The sequence below is a fragment of the Tachypleus tridentatus genome, unplaced genomic scaffold (assembly GCF_004210375.1).
Source record: "Tachypleus tridentatus isolate NWPU-2018 unplaced genomic scaffold, ASM421037v1 Hic_cluster_1, whole genome shotgun sequence".
Taxonomy (NCBI): domain Eukaryota; kingdom Metazoa; phylum Arthropoda; class Merostomata; order Xiphosura; family Limulidae; genus Tachypleus; species Tachypleus tridentatus.
Window position 1 is genome coordinate 11,086,784 of NW_027467777.1, and position 23,089 is coordinate 11,109,872.

At 30.0% G+C, this 23,089-nt stretch overlaps 1 protein-coding gene across 1 annotated transcript in view; it reads right to left on the reverse strand.

Moving 5' to 3' along the window:
• LOC143242024 (uncharacterized) overlaps window positions 1–23,089 on the reverse strand; it is a 34,178-nt gene that overhangs the window by 10,531 nt on the left and 558 nt on the right. Inside the window, exons 2-3 of the mRNA XM_076485366.1 lie at window positions 19,622–19,786; window positions 18,015–18,116 (exon numbers count right to left, since the gene is read on the reverse strand). Of these exons, the coding sequence (XP_076341481.1) occupies window positions 18,015–18,116; window positions 19,622–19,786 (267 nt within the window). The remainder of the gene's footprint in view (window positions 1–18,014; window positions 18,117–19,621; window positions 19,787–23,089) is intronic.

The window sequence follows — 23,089 nt, forward strand, 5'->3', positions numbered from 1 at the left end:
ATATATATACTGACTACTTCATACTGCTTGCTGATACTTCTCAAAGTGATAGAGTTTATATATATATACTGACTACTTCATACTGCTTGCTGATACTTCTCAAAGTGATAGGGTTTATATATATATACTGACTACTTCATACTGCTTGCTGATACTTCTCAAAGTGATAGAGTTTATATATATATACTGACTACTTCATACTGCTTGCTGATACTTCTCAAAGTGATTGCTTGCTGATAGTTTATATATATATATATATACTGACTACTTCATACTGCTTGCTGATACTTCTCAAAGTGATAGGTTTATATATATATACTGACTACTTCATACTGCTTGCTGATACTTCTCAAAGTGATAGAGTTTATATATATATACTGACTACTTCATACTGCTTGCTGATACTTCTCAAAGTGATAGAGTTTATATATATAAAGTGATAGAGTGACTACTTCATACTGCTTGCTGATACTTCTCAAAGTGATAGAGTTTATATATATATATATACTGACTACTTCATACTGCTTGCTGATACTTCTCAAAGTGATAGAGTTATATATATATATATACTGACTACTTCATACTGCTTGCTGATACTTCTCAAAGTGATAGAGGTTTATATATATATACTGACTACTTCATACTGCTTGCTGATACTTCTCAAAGTGATAGAGTTTATATATATATACTGACTACTTCATACTGCTTGCTGATACTTCTCAAAGTGATAGAGTTTATATATATATACTGACTACTTCATACTGCTTGCTGATACTTCTCAAAGTGATAGAGTTTATATATATATATACTGACTACTTCATACTGCTTGCTGATACTTCTCAAAGTGATAGAGTTTATATATATACTGACTACTTCATACTGCTTGCTGATACTTCTCAAAGTGATAGAGTTTATATATATATATACTGACTACTTCATACTGCTTGCTGATACTTCTCAAAGTGATAGAGTTTATATATATATACTGACTACTTCATACTGCTTGCTGATACTTCTCAAAGTGATAGAGTTTATATATATATACTGACTACTTCATACTGCTTGCTGATACTTCTCAAAGTGATAGAGTTTATATATATATACTGACTACTTCATACTGCTTGCTGATACTTCTCAAAGTGATAGGGTTTATATATATATATACTGACTACTTCATACTGCTTGCTGATACTTCTCAAAGTGATAGAGTTTATATATATATATACTGACTACTTCATACTGCTTGCTGATACTTCTCAAAGTGATAGAGTTTATATATATATACTGACTACTTCATACTGCTTGCTGATACTTCTCAAAGTGATAGGGTTTATATATATATACTGACTACTTCATACTGCTTGCTGATACTTCTCAAAGTGATAGAGTTTATATATATATACTGACTACTTCATACTGCTTGCTGATACTTCTCAAAGTGATAGAGTTTATATATATATATACTGACTACTTCATACTGCTTGCTGATACTTCTCAAAGTGATAGAGTTTATATATATATATACTGACTACTTCATACTGCTTGCTGATACTTCTCAAAGTGATAGAGTTTATATATATATATACTGACTACTTCATACTGCTTGCTGATACTTCTCAAAGTGATGAGAGTTATATATATATATACTGACTACTTCATACTGCTTGCTGATACTTCTCAAAGTGATAGAGTTTATATATATATACTGACTACTTCATACTGCTTGCTGATACTTCTCAAAGTGATAGAGTTTATATATATATATACTGACTACTTCATACTGCTTGCTGATACTTCTCAAAGTGATAGAGTTTATATATATATACTGACTACTTCATACTGCTTGCTGATACTTCTCAAAGTGATAGAGTTTATATATATATACTGACTACTTCATACTGCTTGCTGATACTTCTCAAAGTGATAGAGTTTATATATATATACTGACTACTTCATACTGCTTGCTGATACTTCTCAAAGTGATAGAGTTTATATATATATACTGACTACTTCATACTGCTTGCTGATACTTCTCAAAGTGATAGAGTTTATATATATATACTGACTACTTCATACTGCTTGCTGATACTTCTCAAAGTGATAGAGGTTTATATATATATACTGACTACTTCATACTGCTTGCTGATACTTCTCAAAGTGATAGAGTTTATATATATATATACTGACTACTTCATACTGCTTGCTGATACTTCTCAAAGTGATTGAGTTTATATATATATACTAACTACTTCATACTGCTTGCTGATACTTCTCAAAGTGATAGAGTTTATATATATATATACTGACTACTTCATACTGCTTGCTGATACTTCTCAAAGTGATAGAGTTTATATATATATACTGACTACTTCATACTGCTTGCTGATACTTCTCAAAGTGATAGAGTTTATATATATATATACTGACTACTTCATACTGCTTGCTGATACTTCTCAAAGTGATAGAGTTTATATATATATACTGACTACTTCATACTGCTTGCTGATACTTCTCAAAGTGATAGAGTTTATATATATATACTGACTACTTCATACTGCTTGCTGATACTTCTCAAAGTGATAGAGTTTATATATATATACTGACTACTTCATACTGCTTGCTGATACTTCTCAAAGTGATAGAGTTTATATATATATACTGACTACTTCATACTGCTTGCTGATACTTCTCAAAGTGATAGAGTTTATATATATATACCATCACTGACTACTTCATACTGCTTGCTGATACTTCTCAAAGTGATAGAGTTTATATATATATACTGACTACTTCATACTGCTTGCTGATACTTCTCAAAGTGATAGAGTTTATATATATATACTGACTACTTCATACTGCTTGCTGATACTTCTCAAAGTGATAGAGTTTATATATATATATAACTGACTACTTCATACTGCTTTGCTGATACTTCTCAAAGTGATAGAGTTTATATATATATACTGACTACTCTCATACTGCTTGCTGATACTTCTCAAAGTGATAGAGTTTATATATATATACTGACTACTTCATACTGCTTGCTGATACTTCTCAAAGTGATAGAGTTTATATATATATACTGACTACTTCATACTGCTTGCTGATACTTCCTCAAAGTGATAGGGTTTATATATATATATACTGACTACTTCATACTACTTGCTGATACTTCAAAGTGATAGAGAGTTTATATATATATACTGACTACTTCATACTGCTTGCTGATACTTCCTCAAAGGTGATGGAGTTTATATATATATATATATTGACTACCTCATACTGCTTGCTGATACTTCTCAAAGTGATAGAGTTTATATATACTGACTACTTCATACTGCTTGCTGATACTTCTCAAAGTGATAGAGCTTATATACATATACTGACTACTTCATACCGCTTGCTGATACTTCTCAAAGTGATAGAGTTTATATATATATATACTGACTACTCACATACTGCTTGCTGATACTTCTCAAAAGTGATAGAGTTTATATATATATACTGACTACTTCATACTGCTTGCTGATACTTCTCAAAGTGATAGAGTTTATATATATATACCGACTACTTCATACTGCTTGCTGATACTTCTCAAAGTGATAGAGTTTATATATATATAGTACTGACTACTTCATACTGCTTGCTGATACTTCTCAAAGTGATAGAGTTTATACATATATATACTGACTACTTCATACTGCTTACTGATACTTCTCAAAGTGATAGAGTTTATATATATATACTGACTACTTCATTGCTGCTTGCTGATACTTCTCAAAGTGATAGAGTTTAAATATACATATATATACTGACTACTACCTATATACACTGCTTCTTGCTGGATACTTCTCAAAGTGATAGAGTTTATATATATATACTGACTACTTCATACTGCTTGCTGATACTTCTCAAAGTGATAGAGTTTATATATATATATATACTGACTACTTTTATACTGCTTGCTGATACTTCTCAAAGTGATAGAGTTTATATATATATATATACTGACTACTTCATACTGCTTGCTGATACTTCTCAAAGTGATAGAGTTTATATATATATACTGACTACTTGACATATTGCTTGCTGATACTTCTCAAAGTGATAGAGTTTATATATATATGTACTGACTACTTCATACTAACTGCTGCCTACTCTCAAAGTGATGGGGTTTATATATATATATACTGACTACTTCATACTGTGCTTGCTTTGATACTTCTCAAAGTGATAGAGTTTATATATATATACTGACTACTTCATACTGCTTGCTGATACTTCTCAAAGTGATAGAGTTATATATATATATTACTTCATGCTTTGCTGGATACTTCTCAAAGTTGATAGAGTTTATATATATATACTGACTACTTCATACTGCTTGCTGATGCTTCTCAAAGTGATAGAGTTGATATATATATATACTGACTACTTCATACTGCTTGCTGATACTTCTCAAAGTGATAGAGTTTATATATATATATACTGACTACTTCATACCGTTTGCTGATACTTCTCAAAGTGATTGAGTTTATATATATATATACTAACTACTTCATACTGCTTGCTGATACTTCTCAAAGTGATAGAGTTTATATATATATATACTACTGACTACTTCATATACTTCTTGCTGATACTTCTCAAAGTGATAGAGTTTTATATATATATATACCATATACTGTACTTCATACTGCTTGCTGATACTTCTCAAAGTGATAGAGTTTATATATATATATACTGACTACTTCATACTGCTTGCTGATACTTCTCAAAGTGATAGAGTTTATATATATACTGACTACTTCATACTGACTACTTCATATACTGTTTGCTGATACTTCTCAAAGTGATAGAGTTTATATATATATACTGACTACTTCATACTGCTTTGCTGATACTTCTCAAAGTGATAGAGTTTTTTATATATATACTGACTACTTCATACTGCTTGCTGATACTTCTCAAAGTGATAGAGTTGATATATATATATACTGACTACTCCATACCTGCTTGCTGATACTTCTCAAAGTGATAGAGTTTATATATATATACTGACTACTTCATACTCTTGCTGATACTTCAAAGTGATAGAGTTTATATATATATACTGACTACTTCATACTGCTTGCTGATACTTCTCAAAGTGATAGAGTTTATATATATATATACTGACTACTTCATACTGCTTGCTGATACTTCTCAAAGTGATAGAGTTTATATATATATATACTGACTACTTCATACTGCTTGCTGATACTTCTCAAAGTGATAGAGTTTATATATATATACCTGACTACTTCATACTGCTTGCTGATACTTCTCAAAGTGATAGAGTTTATATATATATCCTGACTACTTCATACTGCTTGCTGATACTTCTCAAAGTGATAGAGTTTATATATATATACTGACTACTTCATACTGCTTGCTGATACTTCTCAAAGTGATAGAGTTTATATATATATATATACTGACTACTTCATACTGCTTGCTGATACTTCTCAAAGTGATAGAGTTTATATATATATATACTGACTACTTCATACTGCTTGCTGATACTTCTCAAAGTGATAGAGTTTAAATAACAAAGACTATAACGAGACCAAATGTTTTTCCTCTTCACTGTTATTTTCTACACAAAAGTTATGTTTCCCGTTATTAGATTCAGCAGGACCAGCAACAGGCGAGAAGAACCTTCTTTTTTACATTGTTGGATTCATCAGGACCAGCAACAGACTAGAAGAACCTTCTTTTTTATATTGTTGGATTCATGAGAACCAGAAACTGGTTAGAATAATCTTTTCTTATATTATTTGATTCAACAGGACCATCATTGAGCGACGATAAGCACTGAGGGAACTAAGTTAAACTAATCAACAACTGCCTGTTGCAGAAACACAGGTGTAATGAACCCAAGTTAAACTAATCAACAACTGCCTGTTGCAGAAACACAGGTGTAATGAACCCAAGTTAAACTAATCAACAACTGCCTGTTGCAGAAACACAGGTGTAATGAACCCAAGTTAAACTAATCAACAACTGCCTGTTGCAGAAACACAGGTGTAATGAACCCAAGTTAAACTAATCAACAACTGCCTGTTGCAGAAACACAGGTGTAATGAACCCAAGTTAAACTAATCAACAACTGCCTGTTGCAGAAACACAGGTGTAATGAACCCAAGTTAAACTAATCAACAACTGCCTGTTGCAGAAACACAGGTGTAATGAACCCAAGTTAAACTAAGCAACAACTGCCTGTTGCAGAAACACAGGTGTAATGAACCCAAGTTAAACTAAGCAACAACTGCCTGTTGCAGAAAACAGGTGTAATGAAGCCAAGTTTAACTAAGCAACAACTGCCTGTTGCAGAAACACAAGTGTAATGGACGACGTTTTGAAGAGTCTTCCGCCTTTCATCTGAACCCTATGGCTAAACAATCTATGATGTGATATGCACAGAGGTTTTAGTAATATTATAATCGACTTCACGCTTAGACGTTTGTTTTTCTTAGCGTTTAATTACAACCAGTACATGTCTTCTATTTCAGGTCAATTCATTTTTTTATCATGAGAAATATTTCTCTCATCTTGTGAAGTTGGACTATAAACAATATTGAATGAAGACTACCACAGGTCTTTTCAAAGTTCACTCACGTTAAATGAAACAAAAGAATTGAATAGTAAACGTGAATAATGCATCTTTGTTTTAACAACGTATAAGGTGTGGTGTATCATCTATAGCTATGAGCAATCGATTACTTACTGACTTACCTGCTTCATCAACAGGTGGAGCACACTTATATACACTATCTATTTGATATATAGGTGGAGCACACTTTTATACACTATCTATTTGATATATAGGTGGAGCACATGTTTAGACACTAATCTACATACTTGGTGTATAGGTAGAGCACACGTTTAGACACTAATTTACCTACTTGGTGTATAGGTAGAGTACACGTTTAGACACATAGAAAACAGCAGTTTCATGAATTAGATTCGTTATGAAAAGGCTGAACGTGACACACGCATAACATTGTGTTATTACAAACTTTCACAGATAAGCAAGGAAAAGAAATGCGCTTTTTCACCTGCTAAATGATTGAAAACTGAATGTTAGCAAAGTAAAATGCAGTTTACGTCACGCTGTTCCATTTACTGAGTCGTCCATTAATCAGTCCTAAATTTTTTTACAAAATAAAATTTTGAAACGTTTGTTTCCCCTGAAAACATTTTCTTAATATTATGTAAGCAAATGAAAGCCGTCCATTGTTCAAACGTTTGCCTTATAATGAAATAGAATACCAAGAGTGGGTCAGTGGATAGCGAATTTGGGCTGTGAATTTGAGGTTCCACGACTGTTGGAAAAACGAGCTTCTCACTATAGGGCTATGGGTGTGTTATGACAGTAACAGTAAGAGCCCAATATTCGATCAGAGGAAACTAGCCCATGAGTTAATAGTGGATAAGGTTTTCTGGCTTGCACCTCTAAACCTGGGAGGAACATGCCTAAATATCCCCTCTGTAGCTTTAGGCAAGATTTCCAAACCAAGAAAAAAAAAAACTTTAAATAGGACATATCTGTGGTATCTATTACTGCAGTTAACATAGAAAACTTGGGAACATTAGGACAAGAATTTCTAAATTTAGAAAGTTAAGTACGAAATAGCTGATATGAAGACTCAAGAGTTCGAAGAGCGTACTGGTAATCGCATGCAAAACAAATGATCTGTTTGAATATCTTTACTTCCCTTTTCTATTCTGATAACAGTATTTAAATAAGAAAAAAAACTACTGAATTTCATCATCAAGCTACAAAAATATAAATAGTGTTATGATGTACTGTAAATATAAATAGTGTCCTGATATACTGTAAATATAAATAGTGTCATGATATACTGCAAATATAAATAGTGTCATGATATACTGCAAATATAAATAGTGTCCTGATATACTGTAAATATAAATAGTGTCATGATATACTGCAAATATAAATAGTGTCATGATATACTGCAAATATAAATAGTGTCCTGATATACTGTAAATATAAATAGTGTCATGATATACTGCAAATATAAATAGTGTCATGATATACCGCAAATATAAATAGTGTCCTGATATACTGTAAATATAAATAGTGTCATGATATACTGCAAATATAAATAGTGTCATGATATACTGCAAATATAAATAGTGTTCTGATATACTGTAAATAAAAATAGTGTCATGAAATACTGTAAATAAAAATTGTGTCCTGATATACTGTAAATAAAATAGTGTCCTCATATAATATAAACCGAAATAGTGTCATGATGTACTGTAAATATAAATAGTTTCATGATATACTGTAAATATAAATAGTGTCATGATATACTGTAAATATAAATAGTGTTCTGATATACTGTAAATATAAATAGTGTCATGATATACTGTAAATAAAAATAGTGTCATGATATACTGTAAATAAAAATAGTGTCCTGATATACTGTAAATATAAATAGTGTCATGATATACTGTAAATATAAATAGTGTCATGATATACTGTAAATATAAATAGTGTTCTGATATACTGTAAATATAAATAGTGTCATGATATACTGTAAATAAAAATAGTGTCATGATATACTGTAAATAAAAATAGTGTCCTGATATACTGTAAATAAAAATAGTGTCATGATATACTGTAAATAAAAATAGTGTCCTGATATACTGTAAATAAAAATAGTGTCATGATATACTGTGAATAAAAATAGTGTCCTGATATACTGGAAATAAAAATAGTGTCATGATATACTGTAAATAAAAATAGTGTCCTCATATAATATAAACCGAAATAGTGTCATGATGTACTGTAAATATAAATAGTGTCATGATATACTGCAAATATAAACAGTTTCATGATATACTGCAAATATAAATAGTGTCCTGATATACTGTAAATATAAATAGTGTCATGATATACTGCAAATATAAATAGTGTCCTGATATACTGTAAATATAAATAGTGTCATGATATACTGCACATATAAATAGTGTCATGATATACTGTAAATATAAATAGTGTCATGATATACTGCAAATATAAATAGTGTTCTGATATACTGTAAATATAAATAGTGTCATGATATACTGTAAATATAAATAGTGTCATGATATACTGTAAATATAAATAGTTTCATGATATACTGCAAATATAAATAGTGTCATGATATACTGTAAATATAAATAGTGTCATGATATACTGTAAATATAAATAGTGTTTTGATATACTGTAAATAAAAATAGTGTCATGATATACTGTAAATAAAAATAGTGTCATGATATACTGTAAATATAAATAGTGTCATGATATACTGTAAATATAAATAGTGTCATGATATACTGTAAATATAAATAGTGTTCTGATATACTGTAAATATAAATAGTGTCATGATATACTGTAAATAAAAATAGTGTCCTGATATACTGTAAATAAAATAGTGTCATGATATACTGTAAATAAAAAATAGTGTCCTCATATAATATAAACCGAAATAGTGTCATGATGTACTGTAAATATAAATAGTTTCATGATATACTGTAAATATAAATAGTGTCATGATATACTGTAAATATAAATAGTGTTCTGATATACTGTAAATATAAATAGTGTCATGATATACTGTAAATAAAAATAGTGTCATGATATACTGTGAATAAAAATAGTGTCCTGATATACTGGAAATAAAAATAGTGTCATGATATACTGTAAATAAAAATAGTGTCCTCATATAATATAAACCGAAATAGTGTCATGATGTACTGTAAATATAAATAGTTTCATGATATACTGCAAATATAAATAGTGTCATGATATACTGCAAATATAAACAGTTTCATGATATACTGCAAATAAAAATAGTGTCCTGATATACTGTAAATAAAAATAGTGTCATGATATACTGTAAATAAAAAATAGTGTCCTCATATAATATAAACCGAACTAGTGTCATGATGTACTATAAATATAAATAGTGTTATGATATACTGTAAATAAAAATAGTGTCCTGATATACTGTAAATAAAAATAGTGTCATGATATACTGTAAATAAAAATAGTGTCCTCATATAATATAAACCGAAATAGTGTCATGATGTACTATAAATAGAAATAGTGTCCTGATATACTGTAAATAAAAATAGTGTCATGATATACTGGAAATATAAATAGTGTCCTGATATACTGTAAATATAAATAGTGTCATGATATACTGCAAATATAAATAGTGTCATGATATACTGCAAATATAAATAGTGTCCTGATATACTGTAAATATAAATAGTGTCATGATATACTGCAAATATAAATAGTGTTCTGATATACTGTAAATATAAATAGTGTCATGATATAGTGTAAATAAAAATAGTGTCATGATATACTGTAAATATAAATAGTGTCATGATATACTGTAAATATAAATAGTGTCATGATATACTGTAAATATAAATAGTGTTCTGATATACTGTAAATATAAATAGTGTCATGATATACTGTAAATAAAAATAGTGTCCTGATATACTGTAAATAAAATAGTGTCATGATATACTGTAAATATAAATAGTGTCATGATATACTGTAAATATAAATAGTGTTCTGATATACTGTAAATATAAATAGTGTCATGATATACTGTGAATAAAAATAGTTTCATGATATACTGCAAATATAAATAGTGTCATGATATACTGTAAATATAAATAGTGTCATGATATACTGTAAATATAAATAGTGTCCTGATATACTGTAAATATAAATAGTGTCCTGATATACTGTAAATAAAAATAGTGTCCTGATATACTGTAAATAAAAATAGTGTCATGATATACTGTAAATATAAATAGTGTTTTGATATACTGTAAATAAAAATAGTGTCATGATATACTGTAAATAAAAATAGTGTCCTGATATACTGTAAATAGAAAGTGTCCTAATATACTGTAAAGCAAAATAGTGTCCTGATATACTGTAAATAAAAATAGTGTCCTAATATACTGTAAATAAAAATAGTGTCATGATATACTGTAAATAAAAATAGTGTCCTCATATAATATAAACCGAAATAGTGTCATGATGTACTATAAATAGAAATAGTGTCCTGATATACTGTAAATAAAAATAGTGTCATGATATACTGCAAATATAAATAGTGTCCTGATATACTGTAAATATAAATAGTGTCATGATATACTGCAAATATAAATAGTGTCATGATATACTGCAAATATAAATAGTGTCCTGATATACTGTAAATATAAATAGTGTCATGATATACTGCAAATATAAATAGTGTCGTGATATACTGCAAATATAAATAGTGTTCTGATATACTGTAAATATAAATAGTGTCATGATATAGTGTAAATAAAAATAGTGTCATGATATACTGTAAATATAAATAGTGTTCTGATATACTGTAAATATAAATAGTGTCATGATATACTGTAAATAAAAATAGTGTCATGATATACTGTGAATAAAAATAGTGTCCTGATATACTGGAAATAAAAATAGTGTCATGATATACTGTAAATAAAAATAGTGTCCTCATATAATATAAACCGAAATAGTGTCATGATGTACTGTAAATATAAATAGTTTCATGATATACCGCAAATATAAATAGTGTCATGATATACTGCAAATATAAACAGTTTCATGATATACTGCAAATAAAAATAGTGTCCTGATATACTGTAAATAAAAATAGTGTCATGATATACTGTAAATAAAAAATAGTGTCCTCATATAATATAAACCGAACTAGTGTCATGATGTACTATAAATATAAATAGTGTTATGATATACTGTAAATAAAAATAGTGTCCTGATATACTGTAAATAAAAATAGTGTCATGATATACTGTAAATAAAAAAATAGTGTCCTCATATAATATAAACCGAAATAGTGTCATGATGTACTATAAATAGAAATAGTGTCCTGATATACTGTAAATAAAAATAGTGTCATGATATACTGGAAATATAAATAGTGTCCTGATATACTGTAAATATAAATAGTGTCATGATATACTGCAAATATAAATAGTGTCATGATATACTGCAAATATAAATAGTGTCCTGATATACTGTAAATATAAATAGTGTCATGATATACTGCAAATATAAATAGTGTTCTGATATACTGTAAATATAAATAGTGTCATGATATAGTGTAAATAAAAATAGTGTCATGATATACTGTAAATATAAATAGTGTCATGATATACTGTAAATATAAATAGTGTCATGATATACTGTAAATATAAATAGTGTTCTGATATACTGTAAATATAAATAGTGTCATAATATACTGTAAATAAAAATAGTGTCCTGATATACTGTAAATAAAATAGTGTCATGATACACTGTAAATAAAAAATAGTGTCCTCATATAATATAAACCGAAATAGTGTCATGATGTACTGTAAATATAAATAGTTTCATGATATACTGTAAATATAAATAGTGTCATGATATACTGTAAATATAAATAGTGTTCTGATATACTGTAAATATAAATAGTGTCATGATATACTGTGAATAAAAATAGTGTCCTGATATACTGGAAATAAAAATAGTGTCATGATATACTGTAAATAAAAATAGTGTCCTCATATAATATAAACCGAAATAGTGTCATGATGTACTGTAAATATAAATAGTTTCATGATATACTGTAAATATAAATAGTGTCCTGATATACTGTAAATATAAATAGTGTCATGATATACTGCAAATATAAATAGTGTCATGATATACTGTAAATATAAATAGTGTCCTGATATACTGTAAATAAAAATAGTGTCATGATATACTGTAAATATAAATAGTGTCATGATATACTGTAAATATAAATAGTGTTTTGATATACTATAAATAAAAATAGTGTCATGATATACTGTAAATAAAAATAGTGTCCTGATATACTGTAAATAGAAAGTGTCCTAATATACTGTAAATAAAAATAGTGTCATGATATACTGTAAAGCAAAATAGTGTCCTGATATACTGTAAATAAAAATAGTGTCCTAATATACTGTAAATAAAAATAGTGTCATGATATACTGTAAATAAAAATAGTGTCCTGATATACTGTAAATATAAATAGTGTCATGATATACTGCAAATATAAATAGTGTCCTGATATACTGTAAATATAAATAGTGTCATGATATACTGCAAATATAAATAGTGTCATGATATACTGCAAATATAAATAGTGTCGTGATATACTGTAAATATAAATAGTGTCATGATATACTGCAAATATAAATAGTGTCATGATATACTGCAAATATAAATAGTGTTCTGATATACTGTAAATAAAAATAGTGTCATGAAATACTGTAAATAAAAATTGTGTCCTGATATACTGTAAATAAAATAGTGTCATGATATACTGTAAATAAAAAATAGTGTCCCTGATATATATAAACCGAAATAGTGTCATGATGTACTGTAAATATAAATAGTTTCATGATATACTGTAAATATAAATAGTGTCATGATATACTGTAAATATAAATAGTGTCATGATATACTGTAAATATAAATAGTGTTCTGATATACTGTAAATATAAATAGTGTCATGATATACTGTAAATAAAAATAGTGTCATGATATACTGTGAATAAAAATAGTGTCCTGATATACTGGAAATAAAAATAGTGTCATGATATACTGTAAATAAAAAAATAGTGTCCCCATATAATATAAACCGAAATAGTGTCATGATGTACTGTAAATATAAATAGTTTCATGATATACTGCAAATATAAATAGTCTCATGATATACTGCAAATATAAACAGTTTCATGATATACTGCAAATAAAAATAGTGTCCTGATATACTGTAAATAAAAATAGTGTCATGATATACTGTAAATAAAAAATAGTGTCCTCATATAATATAAACCGAACTAGTGTCATGATGTACTATAAATATAAATAGTGTTATGATATACTGTAAATAAAAATAGTGTCCTGATATACTGTAAATAAAAATAGTGTCATGATATACTGTAAATAAAAATAGTGTCCTCATATAATATAAACCGAAATAGTGTCATGATGTACTATAAATAGAAATAGTGTCCTGATATACTGTAAATAAAAATAGTGTCATGATATACTGGAAATATAAATAGTGTCCTGATATACTGTAAATATAAATAGTGTCATGATATACTGCAAATATAAATAGTGTCATGATATACTGCAAATATAAATAGTGTCATGATATACTGCAAATATAAATAGTGTTCTGATATACTGTAAATATAAATAGTGTCATGATATAGTGTAAATAAAAATAGTGTCATGATATACTGTAAATATAAATAGTGTCATGATATACTGTAAATATAAATAGTGTCATGATATACTGTAAATATAAATAGTGTTCTGATATACTGTAAATATAAATAGTGTCATGATATACTGTAAATAAAAATAGTGTCCTGATATACTGTAAATAAAATAGTGTCATGATATACTGTAAATAAAAAATAGTGTCCTCATATAATATAAACCGAAATAGTGTCATGATGTACTGTAAATATAAATAGTTTCATGATATACTGTAAATATAAATAGTGTCATGATATACTGTAAATATAAATAGTGTTCTGATATACTGTAAATATAAATAGTGTCATGATATACTGTGAATAAAAATAGTGTCCTGATATACTGGAAATAAAAATAGTGTCATGATATACTGTAAATAAAAATAGTGTCCTCATATAATATAAACCGAAATAGTGTCATGATGTACTGTAAATATAAATAGTTTCATGATATACTGCAAATATAAATAGTGTCATGATATACTGCAAATATAAACAGTTTCATGATATACTGCAAATATAAATAGTGTCCTGATATACTGTAAATATAAATAGTGTCATGATATACTGCACATATAAATAGTGTCATGATATACTGTAAATATAAATAGTGTCCTGATATACTGTAAATATAAATAGTGTCATGATATACTGCAAATATAAATAGTGTCCTGATATACTGTAAATATAAATAGTGTCATGATATACTGCAAATATAAATAGTGTCATGATATACTGTAAATATAAATAGTGTCCTGATATACTGTAAATAAAAATAGTGTCCTGATATACTGTAAATAAAAATAGTGTCATGATATACTGTAAATATAAATAGTGTTTTGATATACTGTAAATAAAAATAGTGTCATGATATACTGTAAATAAAAATAGTGTCCTGATATACTGTAAATAGAAAGTGTCCTAATATACTGTAAATAAAAATAGTGTCATGATATACTGTAAAGCAAAATAGTGTCCTGATATACTGTAAATAAAAATAGTGTCCTAATATACTGTAAATAAAAATAGTGTCATGATATACTGTAAATAAAAATAGTGTCCTGATATACTGTAAATAAAAATAGTGTCCTGATATACTGTAAATAAAAATAGTGTCATGATATACTGTAAATAAAAATAGTGTCCTGATATACTGTAAATAAAAATAGTGTCATGATATACTGTAAATAAAAAATAGTGTCCTCATATAATATAAACCGAAATAGTGTCATGACGTACTATAAATATAAATAGTGTTATGATATACTGTAAATAAAAATAGTGTCCTGATATACTGTAAATAAAAAATAGTGTCATGATATACTGTAAATAAAAATAGTGTCCTCATATAATATAAACCGAAATAGTGTCATGATGTACTATAAATAGAAATAGTGTCCTGATATACTGTAAATAAAAATAGTGTCCTGATATACTGTAAATAAAAATAGTGTCATGATATACTGTAAATAAAAATAGTGTCCTGAGATACTGTAAATAAAAAATAGTGTCATGATATACTGTAAATAAAAATAGTGTCCTGATATACTGTAAATAAAAATTGTGTCATGATATACTGTAAATAAAAAATAGTGTCCTCATATAATATAAACCGAAATAGTGTCATGATGTACTATAAATATAAATAGTGTTATGATATACTGTAAATAAAAATAGTGTCCTGATATACTGTAAATAAAAATAGTGTCATGATATACTGTAAATAAAAATAGTGTCCTCATATAATATTAACCGAAATAGTGTCATGATGTACTATAAATAGAAATAGTGTCCTGATATACTGTAAATAAAAATAGTGTCCTGATATACTGTAAATAAAAATAGTGTCATGATATACTGTAAATAAAAATAGTGTCATGATGTACTATAAATAGAAATAGTGTCCTGATATACTGTAAATAAAAATAGTGTCCTGATATACTGTAAATAGAAATAGTGTCTTGATGTACTATAAATAGAAATAGTGTCCTGATATACTGTAAATATAAATAGTGTCCTGATATAATATAAACCGAAATAGTGTCTTGATATACTGTAAATAGAAATAGTGTCTTGATGTACTATAAATAGAAAAATTGTCCTCATATACTGTAATAGCGTCCTGATATACTGTAATAGCGACCTGATATACTGTAATTGTGTTTCTTTAGTTTTTCCTTATGAAATAACTAGCTATTCACAGTTGATACCCAAAGGAAACAAAATAGTTAACGTTAGTGGCACGTGAACCGGAGAAGTAATACCTCTCCCCTTGGGAATAACGTGCCAACAGTTGCGACCAACATTACCTAAAATTCCTAAGGAACACCCTCCCCTTCCAAACACAAAATACAAAATTTCTATTTAGAGTTTCTAAATTTGTATCCATAAGAAACAAACGTTCACACCGGTAAAAAGTTCCTACAAATTAAACCAGGCCTGAATCGACTAAGAAGTAGGCAACTTAACTGGATACTCATGTATTTTTCTACCTCGAGGAAAAACAACCATTTCAGTTACAGTTGTATCATCTAGTTCGAAGAAAAACAACCTAGCCAATTACTGATGTATCATCTAGCTCGAAGAAAAACAACCTAGCCAATTACTGATGTATCTTTTAGTACGATGAAGAACTGCTTAGTCAATTACTGATGTATCTTTTAGTACGATGAAGAACTGCTTAGCCAATTACTGATGTATCTTTTAGTACGATGAAGAACTGCTTAGCCAATTACTGATGTATCTTCTAGTTTAAGAAGACCCTTATACGATTTTCATCCTGGTAACAGTTGCATTCATAGTACAGATTAAATCCTAAATTTGGAGCTATTTAAATCATTGTAATTTATTAGACGGTTTCCTTGTAAGCTCTAAACAGAACAGTCCGATGTTCCTGTCCGTTAAACAGATCGCTAATTCAGTCCACTGGCGATTCAGTTGTATGTTTGAGGACGAAAACGTTAAAATTCGAGACTCGATGACTGTGGGGAACAAAGCAGGTAGCTAACTTTGCAGAATGTGTGCTTAAGAAAACCACCCAGTCTGTGTATTTATAACGAACCAATTATGACACCGTTTTCGTGAAACTGTAGTTTAATACAAAGACGAAATTAAGTAAACGAAATAAAAACAACTATGCCAATAGTATATCGAGAAACAAAGAAAGTTACGGATTATTTGGCCAATTCTCTTAACATGTTTTTTCTACTCGAATTAGGAACAAACTGGCTTGTGTTTCAAATCATAAATATGGTTAAAAGCTTTTTAGTGTATACCATTATATGGTATTTCAAGTTCTGGCTTGGAAAGCGAAGAATGCGCTGTCCTTCATATCGCCTTAGCTCTGGAAAGAATGCAGAGAAATGGAATGCATCGTCGGTATTAATTTCCCAATCTGAGAAAAATAAAATAAAATATACTACGCCGACGCATCATGAGAAAAAAAATAATTAAAATGGCCGCGAATTTTCATTCTCTAGTCTTCCATTCTAAGGTTGATCATTTTTCAATGGGAATTTTACTGTAAGTATATTAACAATAGAGAAAATTGATGAATATCGCTATCAGAAAATTTATCATTTGACAACCATCGAAAGAAACTGGAAAATTTTACCAACCTCAGTAGCCCTCGCTAGATGGCGCTCCAATTGCAGTCGTTCCTTCGATGACTGACGTATAATTTTCTGCAGTTCTTTGACGTCAAGATGGAAAATTCCATTCTAATACGATGTAAAATGATGATAAATAGTTAAACAAATTAAGTTATGGGATAAAACTAAAAAACGTCTAAAATGAATTAGACCGACATGTTTAGAAATATTAAATTCCCAAATTTATAAAAAGAACCTGACATCACACACACACACATACATATATTAGAAAAGTTGTTAATTAACTTATAAAAATAGATTCCGAACAATAAGAAAATGATGAAAGGGTATTTATGACAAGTAAATTTGTTACCTGAACTTAAGCCTAACTGTAGTAAGTCATAAGATTTTAAGAAGTGCAATATTAACTACGACAACTGCATGACAACTTTCATTCAGCTCGTTGTTAAATAATAGTGCTAAAGACAACATTGTATAAATATATATAGATTTCAACTCTAACACTGTTTACATAGGATATTGAATCATTTGCTATGAAAAATGCAACAACAACTTTACAGTGTTAGTAACTGATCCTTACTGTATCACTACAACAAATGTAAAACCACATTATTAGAATTAGGGCTAATATTTAACCCGAGCTAAATTACTTAGTATGTGTTGTAATTTGATGTTTACAATAATTCAGTTCTTATTAGAATTAGGGTTAATATTACACATGAGCTAAGTTACTTAGCAGATGTTGTAATTTGAGGTTTACAATAATTCAGTTCTTATTAGAATTAGGGTTAATATTACACGTGAGCTAAGATTTTGTAATTTGATGTTTACAATAATTCAGTTCTTATTAGAATTAGGGTTAATATTACACGTGAGCTAAGCTACTTAGCAGATGTTGTAATTTGAGGTTTACAATAATTCAGTTCTTATTAGAATTAGGGTTAATATTACACGTGAGCTAAGCTACTTAGCAGATGTTGTAATTTGAGGTTTACAATAATTCAGTTCTTATTAGAATTAGGGTTAATATTACACGTGAGCTAAGCTACTTAGCAGATGTTGTAATTTGAGGTTTACAATAATTCAGTTCTTATTAGAATTAGGGTTAATATATAATAGGAGCTAAGCTACTTAGCAGATTTTGTAATTTAAGGTTCGAAAATTCCATTAGAGTTTCATCAATTTAACAAAATAAGTGTTACGTATTTATTTAAATACAGTAGAAATTCCACTTACGAATCTCTATGGTGTTAAGTGTGTTAAGACATTGTTTTTATTTTTTTGTTACATTTATTTGAAACGCATGATGTACATACGAGTACAAATCTTCAATATTTGTCTGTTGTTAATAACCACGCCCAGACGTATAACAGTGAATAGCGCCCTCTATATTACATTAAGATAACTGAACCTTATGTTTTTATACAAATAAGTGACGGTCAAGTTAATGTGGCTATTTTCTTATACTCTCATTTCTTTCCTACTCTTCTGCTCACTACCCAACTGAAACGTACTCTAAACATACAGATATTTGTGTACGTAAATACAAATTATTTATAACGTACTGTTTTAAATAAAACCAGTTGAGCTTTACGCTTTCAAACACAACTTACCATGTTCAATCTTTCATATTCTCCTTCTGCAGAGACGTACTGGTTTTCTCTGTTTGCAAGGATCTCTTCACTTCTGACCACCAAACATTTTCCGTTTCGTCTTAAACGTTTGGTTCGTAGTTTGGAAAATCGTTGTTGAATCTTTTCATGAGAAATCTCTTTTCTCTGTAAGTCAGTAAAGTCGGTAATCAGTAATTTACATACTTATAAACACACACACATATATTTTTGCTTGTCCTACACACCTATTATCAATCAGTCTTTTAAAATAAGTAAATAAACCACTTTTAGAAACTTGACTATCATTCATGCAATATCCATAAGAGCACAGAGTTCTTCAGTTTGTAAAGTTTTAGTAGAGTGCGAATTTAACCCACTTGTATTACAATTGTATGCTACCTTCATATCACTTTTTACAACATGGATTACTGTGACGGCTCATTTATTATTCTTTTTGTTTTGCATCTAAGACGATAACACATGCTAATAAAACTTAATTTAAAAGAGAAAATAATTCTCCAGATCGAACTGCGACTTGATCACGGAACCGGATGTGACAAGTAAATAAAATGATGGTCGATTTCGGTAACCACGAAAAAGAGAGTGTTAGTCCTAACTGGCAGCTTTCTTTTAATCCCGAAGACACAACAGAATTCACTGTTACGCGTCACTGAACCTGGCGTGTCGTTTATAAATTGTAAAGAGATGAAAAGCAGTAGACAGGAACGGATTATTTATTAGGCACAGTACCTAGGGCCTACGAAATTTCAAACTAGAATTCATAATTTATATACAGTGGTATCTCGGTTCTCGAACGACTCCCTTCTCGAACAATTCGGTTTTCGAATATATTGTTTGAGACAAAAGTGTCTCGGTTGTTGAACACAAACTCGGTTCCTGAACCAAGTTATCGTGGCCCGAACCTCCGAATTAACCCGAATGATGACCCGAACGACCATTTTCGGCCCACGCCAAGCTTGTCCAAAACATTTTACCCGCACCTGTTGCTCAGTCCACACCCCCGCTAAAATCTGATGTGAACGTTCTCGTTTTTTCTAAATATTCTGATTAAATAAGCCACCTTTGGGTCAAAGAAGGATAATGAAAGCAGTAAACCAAAAAGAAAAGTTGTTAGAGTCACAATAGAGGTGAAAAAAATCTTATAGCGAAGTATGAGAGTGGTGTTCGCGTGCCTGACCTTGTTACACAGTTTGATATGGCGAAGTCTACAGTCTGCACCATACTGAAAAATAAAGAGGTCATCAAAGGAGCTGATATTGCAAAAGGAGTGACAGTCCTTACGAAACAAAGATCACAAACAATGGAAGAGGTAGAAAAACCGTTGTTGATTTGGGTAAACGAAAAACAGTTAGTTGGTGATAGCATTTCTGAGACCATCATTTGTGAGAAAACAAAGCAGTTGCATGCTGACCTCCTGAAAAACACCCCTGGAACGGGTGCTGATACAAGTGATGCCTTTAAGGCTAGTAGGGGGTGGTTTGAAAAATTTAAAAAGAGAAGTGGCATACATAGTGTGGTGAGACATGGGGAGGGTGTCAGTTCTCACAAAGACGCTGCTGATAAATTTGTTAGGGAATTTAAGGACTATGTAGAAGTTGAGGGTTTTATTCCACAACAAGTGTTCAACTGTGATGAGACAGGCCTCTTTTGTAAGAAAATGCCAAAGAGGACCTACATCACCCAGGAGAAGAAGTCACTGCTAGGACACAAGCCAATGAAGGACAGGCTAACTCTATTGTTATGTAGTAATGCATGTGGGGATTTAAAACTTAAACCTTTGCTTGTGTACCATTCTGAGAACCCGGGGGTTTTTAAGAAAAATAATGTCCTGAAAAGTAAACTAAATGTCATGTGGAGGGCTAATAGTAAAGCATGGGTAACCAGGCAATTTTTTTATGGAGTGGGTCCATGAAGTGTTTGCCCTAAGTGTAAAGAATTACCTCACGGAAAACAGTTGCCACTCAATGTCTTCTTGTGACGGACAATGCACCTGCTCACCAACCAGGCTTGGAGGACGGGTTGGTGGAGGAGTACAGTTTCATTACAGTGAAGCTCTTGCCCCCTAACACGACTCCTTTCATTCAGCCCATGGACCAGCAGGTCATATCGAACTTTAAGAAACTCTACACCAAAGCACTGTTTTAAAGGCGCTTTGAAGTGACCTCTGACACAGAGTTAACCCTCAGAGAATTCTGGAAAATTGCTTTAATATCTTCCATTGCTTGAGGATCATAGACAAAGCCTGGAGGGAAGTGTCTTTGACAACCATGAACTCAGCCTGGAAGAAATTGTGCCAGACTCAGTAGCAGGTAAAGATTTTGAAGGCTTTGAGACTGAGCCTGTTGTCGAGGATATTGTCTCACTAGGCAAGTGTATGGGCTTGAATGTGAGTGGTGATGATGTGGAGGAGTTTGTGGAAGACCACAACACTGAGCTCACCATGGAAGAACTCCAAGATCTTCAGAAGGAGCAGCAACAGAAAGCAACTGAGGAAGTGTCTTCAGATGAGGAGGAGGGAAGGGAGGATGTTCCTAGTTCACTAATCAAGGAAATGTGTGTAAAATGGGGAGAGTTACAAAGTTTTGTGGAAAAATTTCCCTCTAACAAAGCTGTAGCAAACTGCAGCATAAACCTTTTCAATGATAATGCCATGTCTTACTTCAGAAACATTTTAAAATGCAGGCAAAAACAAAACTTCATTAGACAAGTTTTTAGTGAGAAATAGGCCCAGTGAGTCTCAAGCAGGTTATAGCAGTGCAAAGAGACAGAAAAGAGAAAGAACCCCAGTAGGGGAGTTACCTGACGTTTTTATGGAAGGTGACTCCCCTTCCAAACAATAATAACCCTCCTACTCTCCACGTTTCTCACCACCTTTCACTTACGCCATCAGCTCTCCTCAGCACAGGTAAAGTGCAGTTAAATTTTCATTTATTGTTTTTTTATTGTGTTTATAGTTTTTGTGGTTGACATGTAAGTATTATTATACAGGTATAAATAAGCAATATTTTTACTTAAAATGCTTCATAATTCGTAATGTTTGGAGGTCTGTAACGGATTAATTTAATTTACAGTATTTCTTATGGGAAAAATTGATTTGGTTTTCGAACAAATCGGTTTTCGAACAGCCTTCTGGAACGGATTAAGTTCGAGAACCGAGGTACCACAGTGTATATAATTTATCTAACTTTTGGTTTATCTTATACGGCTGGTAGAGCTTACGAACAGAAGGTGCCTAGGCCCTACGATCGTCTTGATCTGGTACTGGCAGTAGGTGACAATGTACTTTTTTCGTTTTGTTTGTTTCTGTTGTTGGTTTTTTTGTGTGGTGGTTGTGGGATACTTAGTTATGAGAATAGTGTAGATAACATTCATACTAAATTTTTGTTTTTATTGGAAATAATAATAAAACTCATGTTGACTAATACAGACAAAGCTAAGAATCTGAGG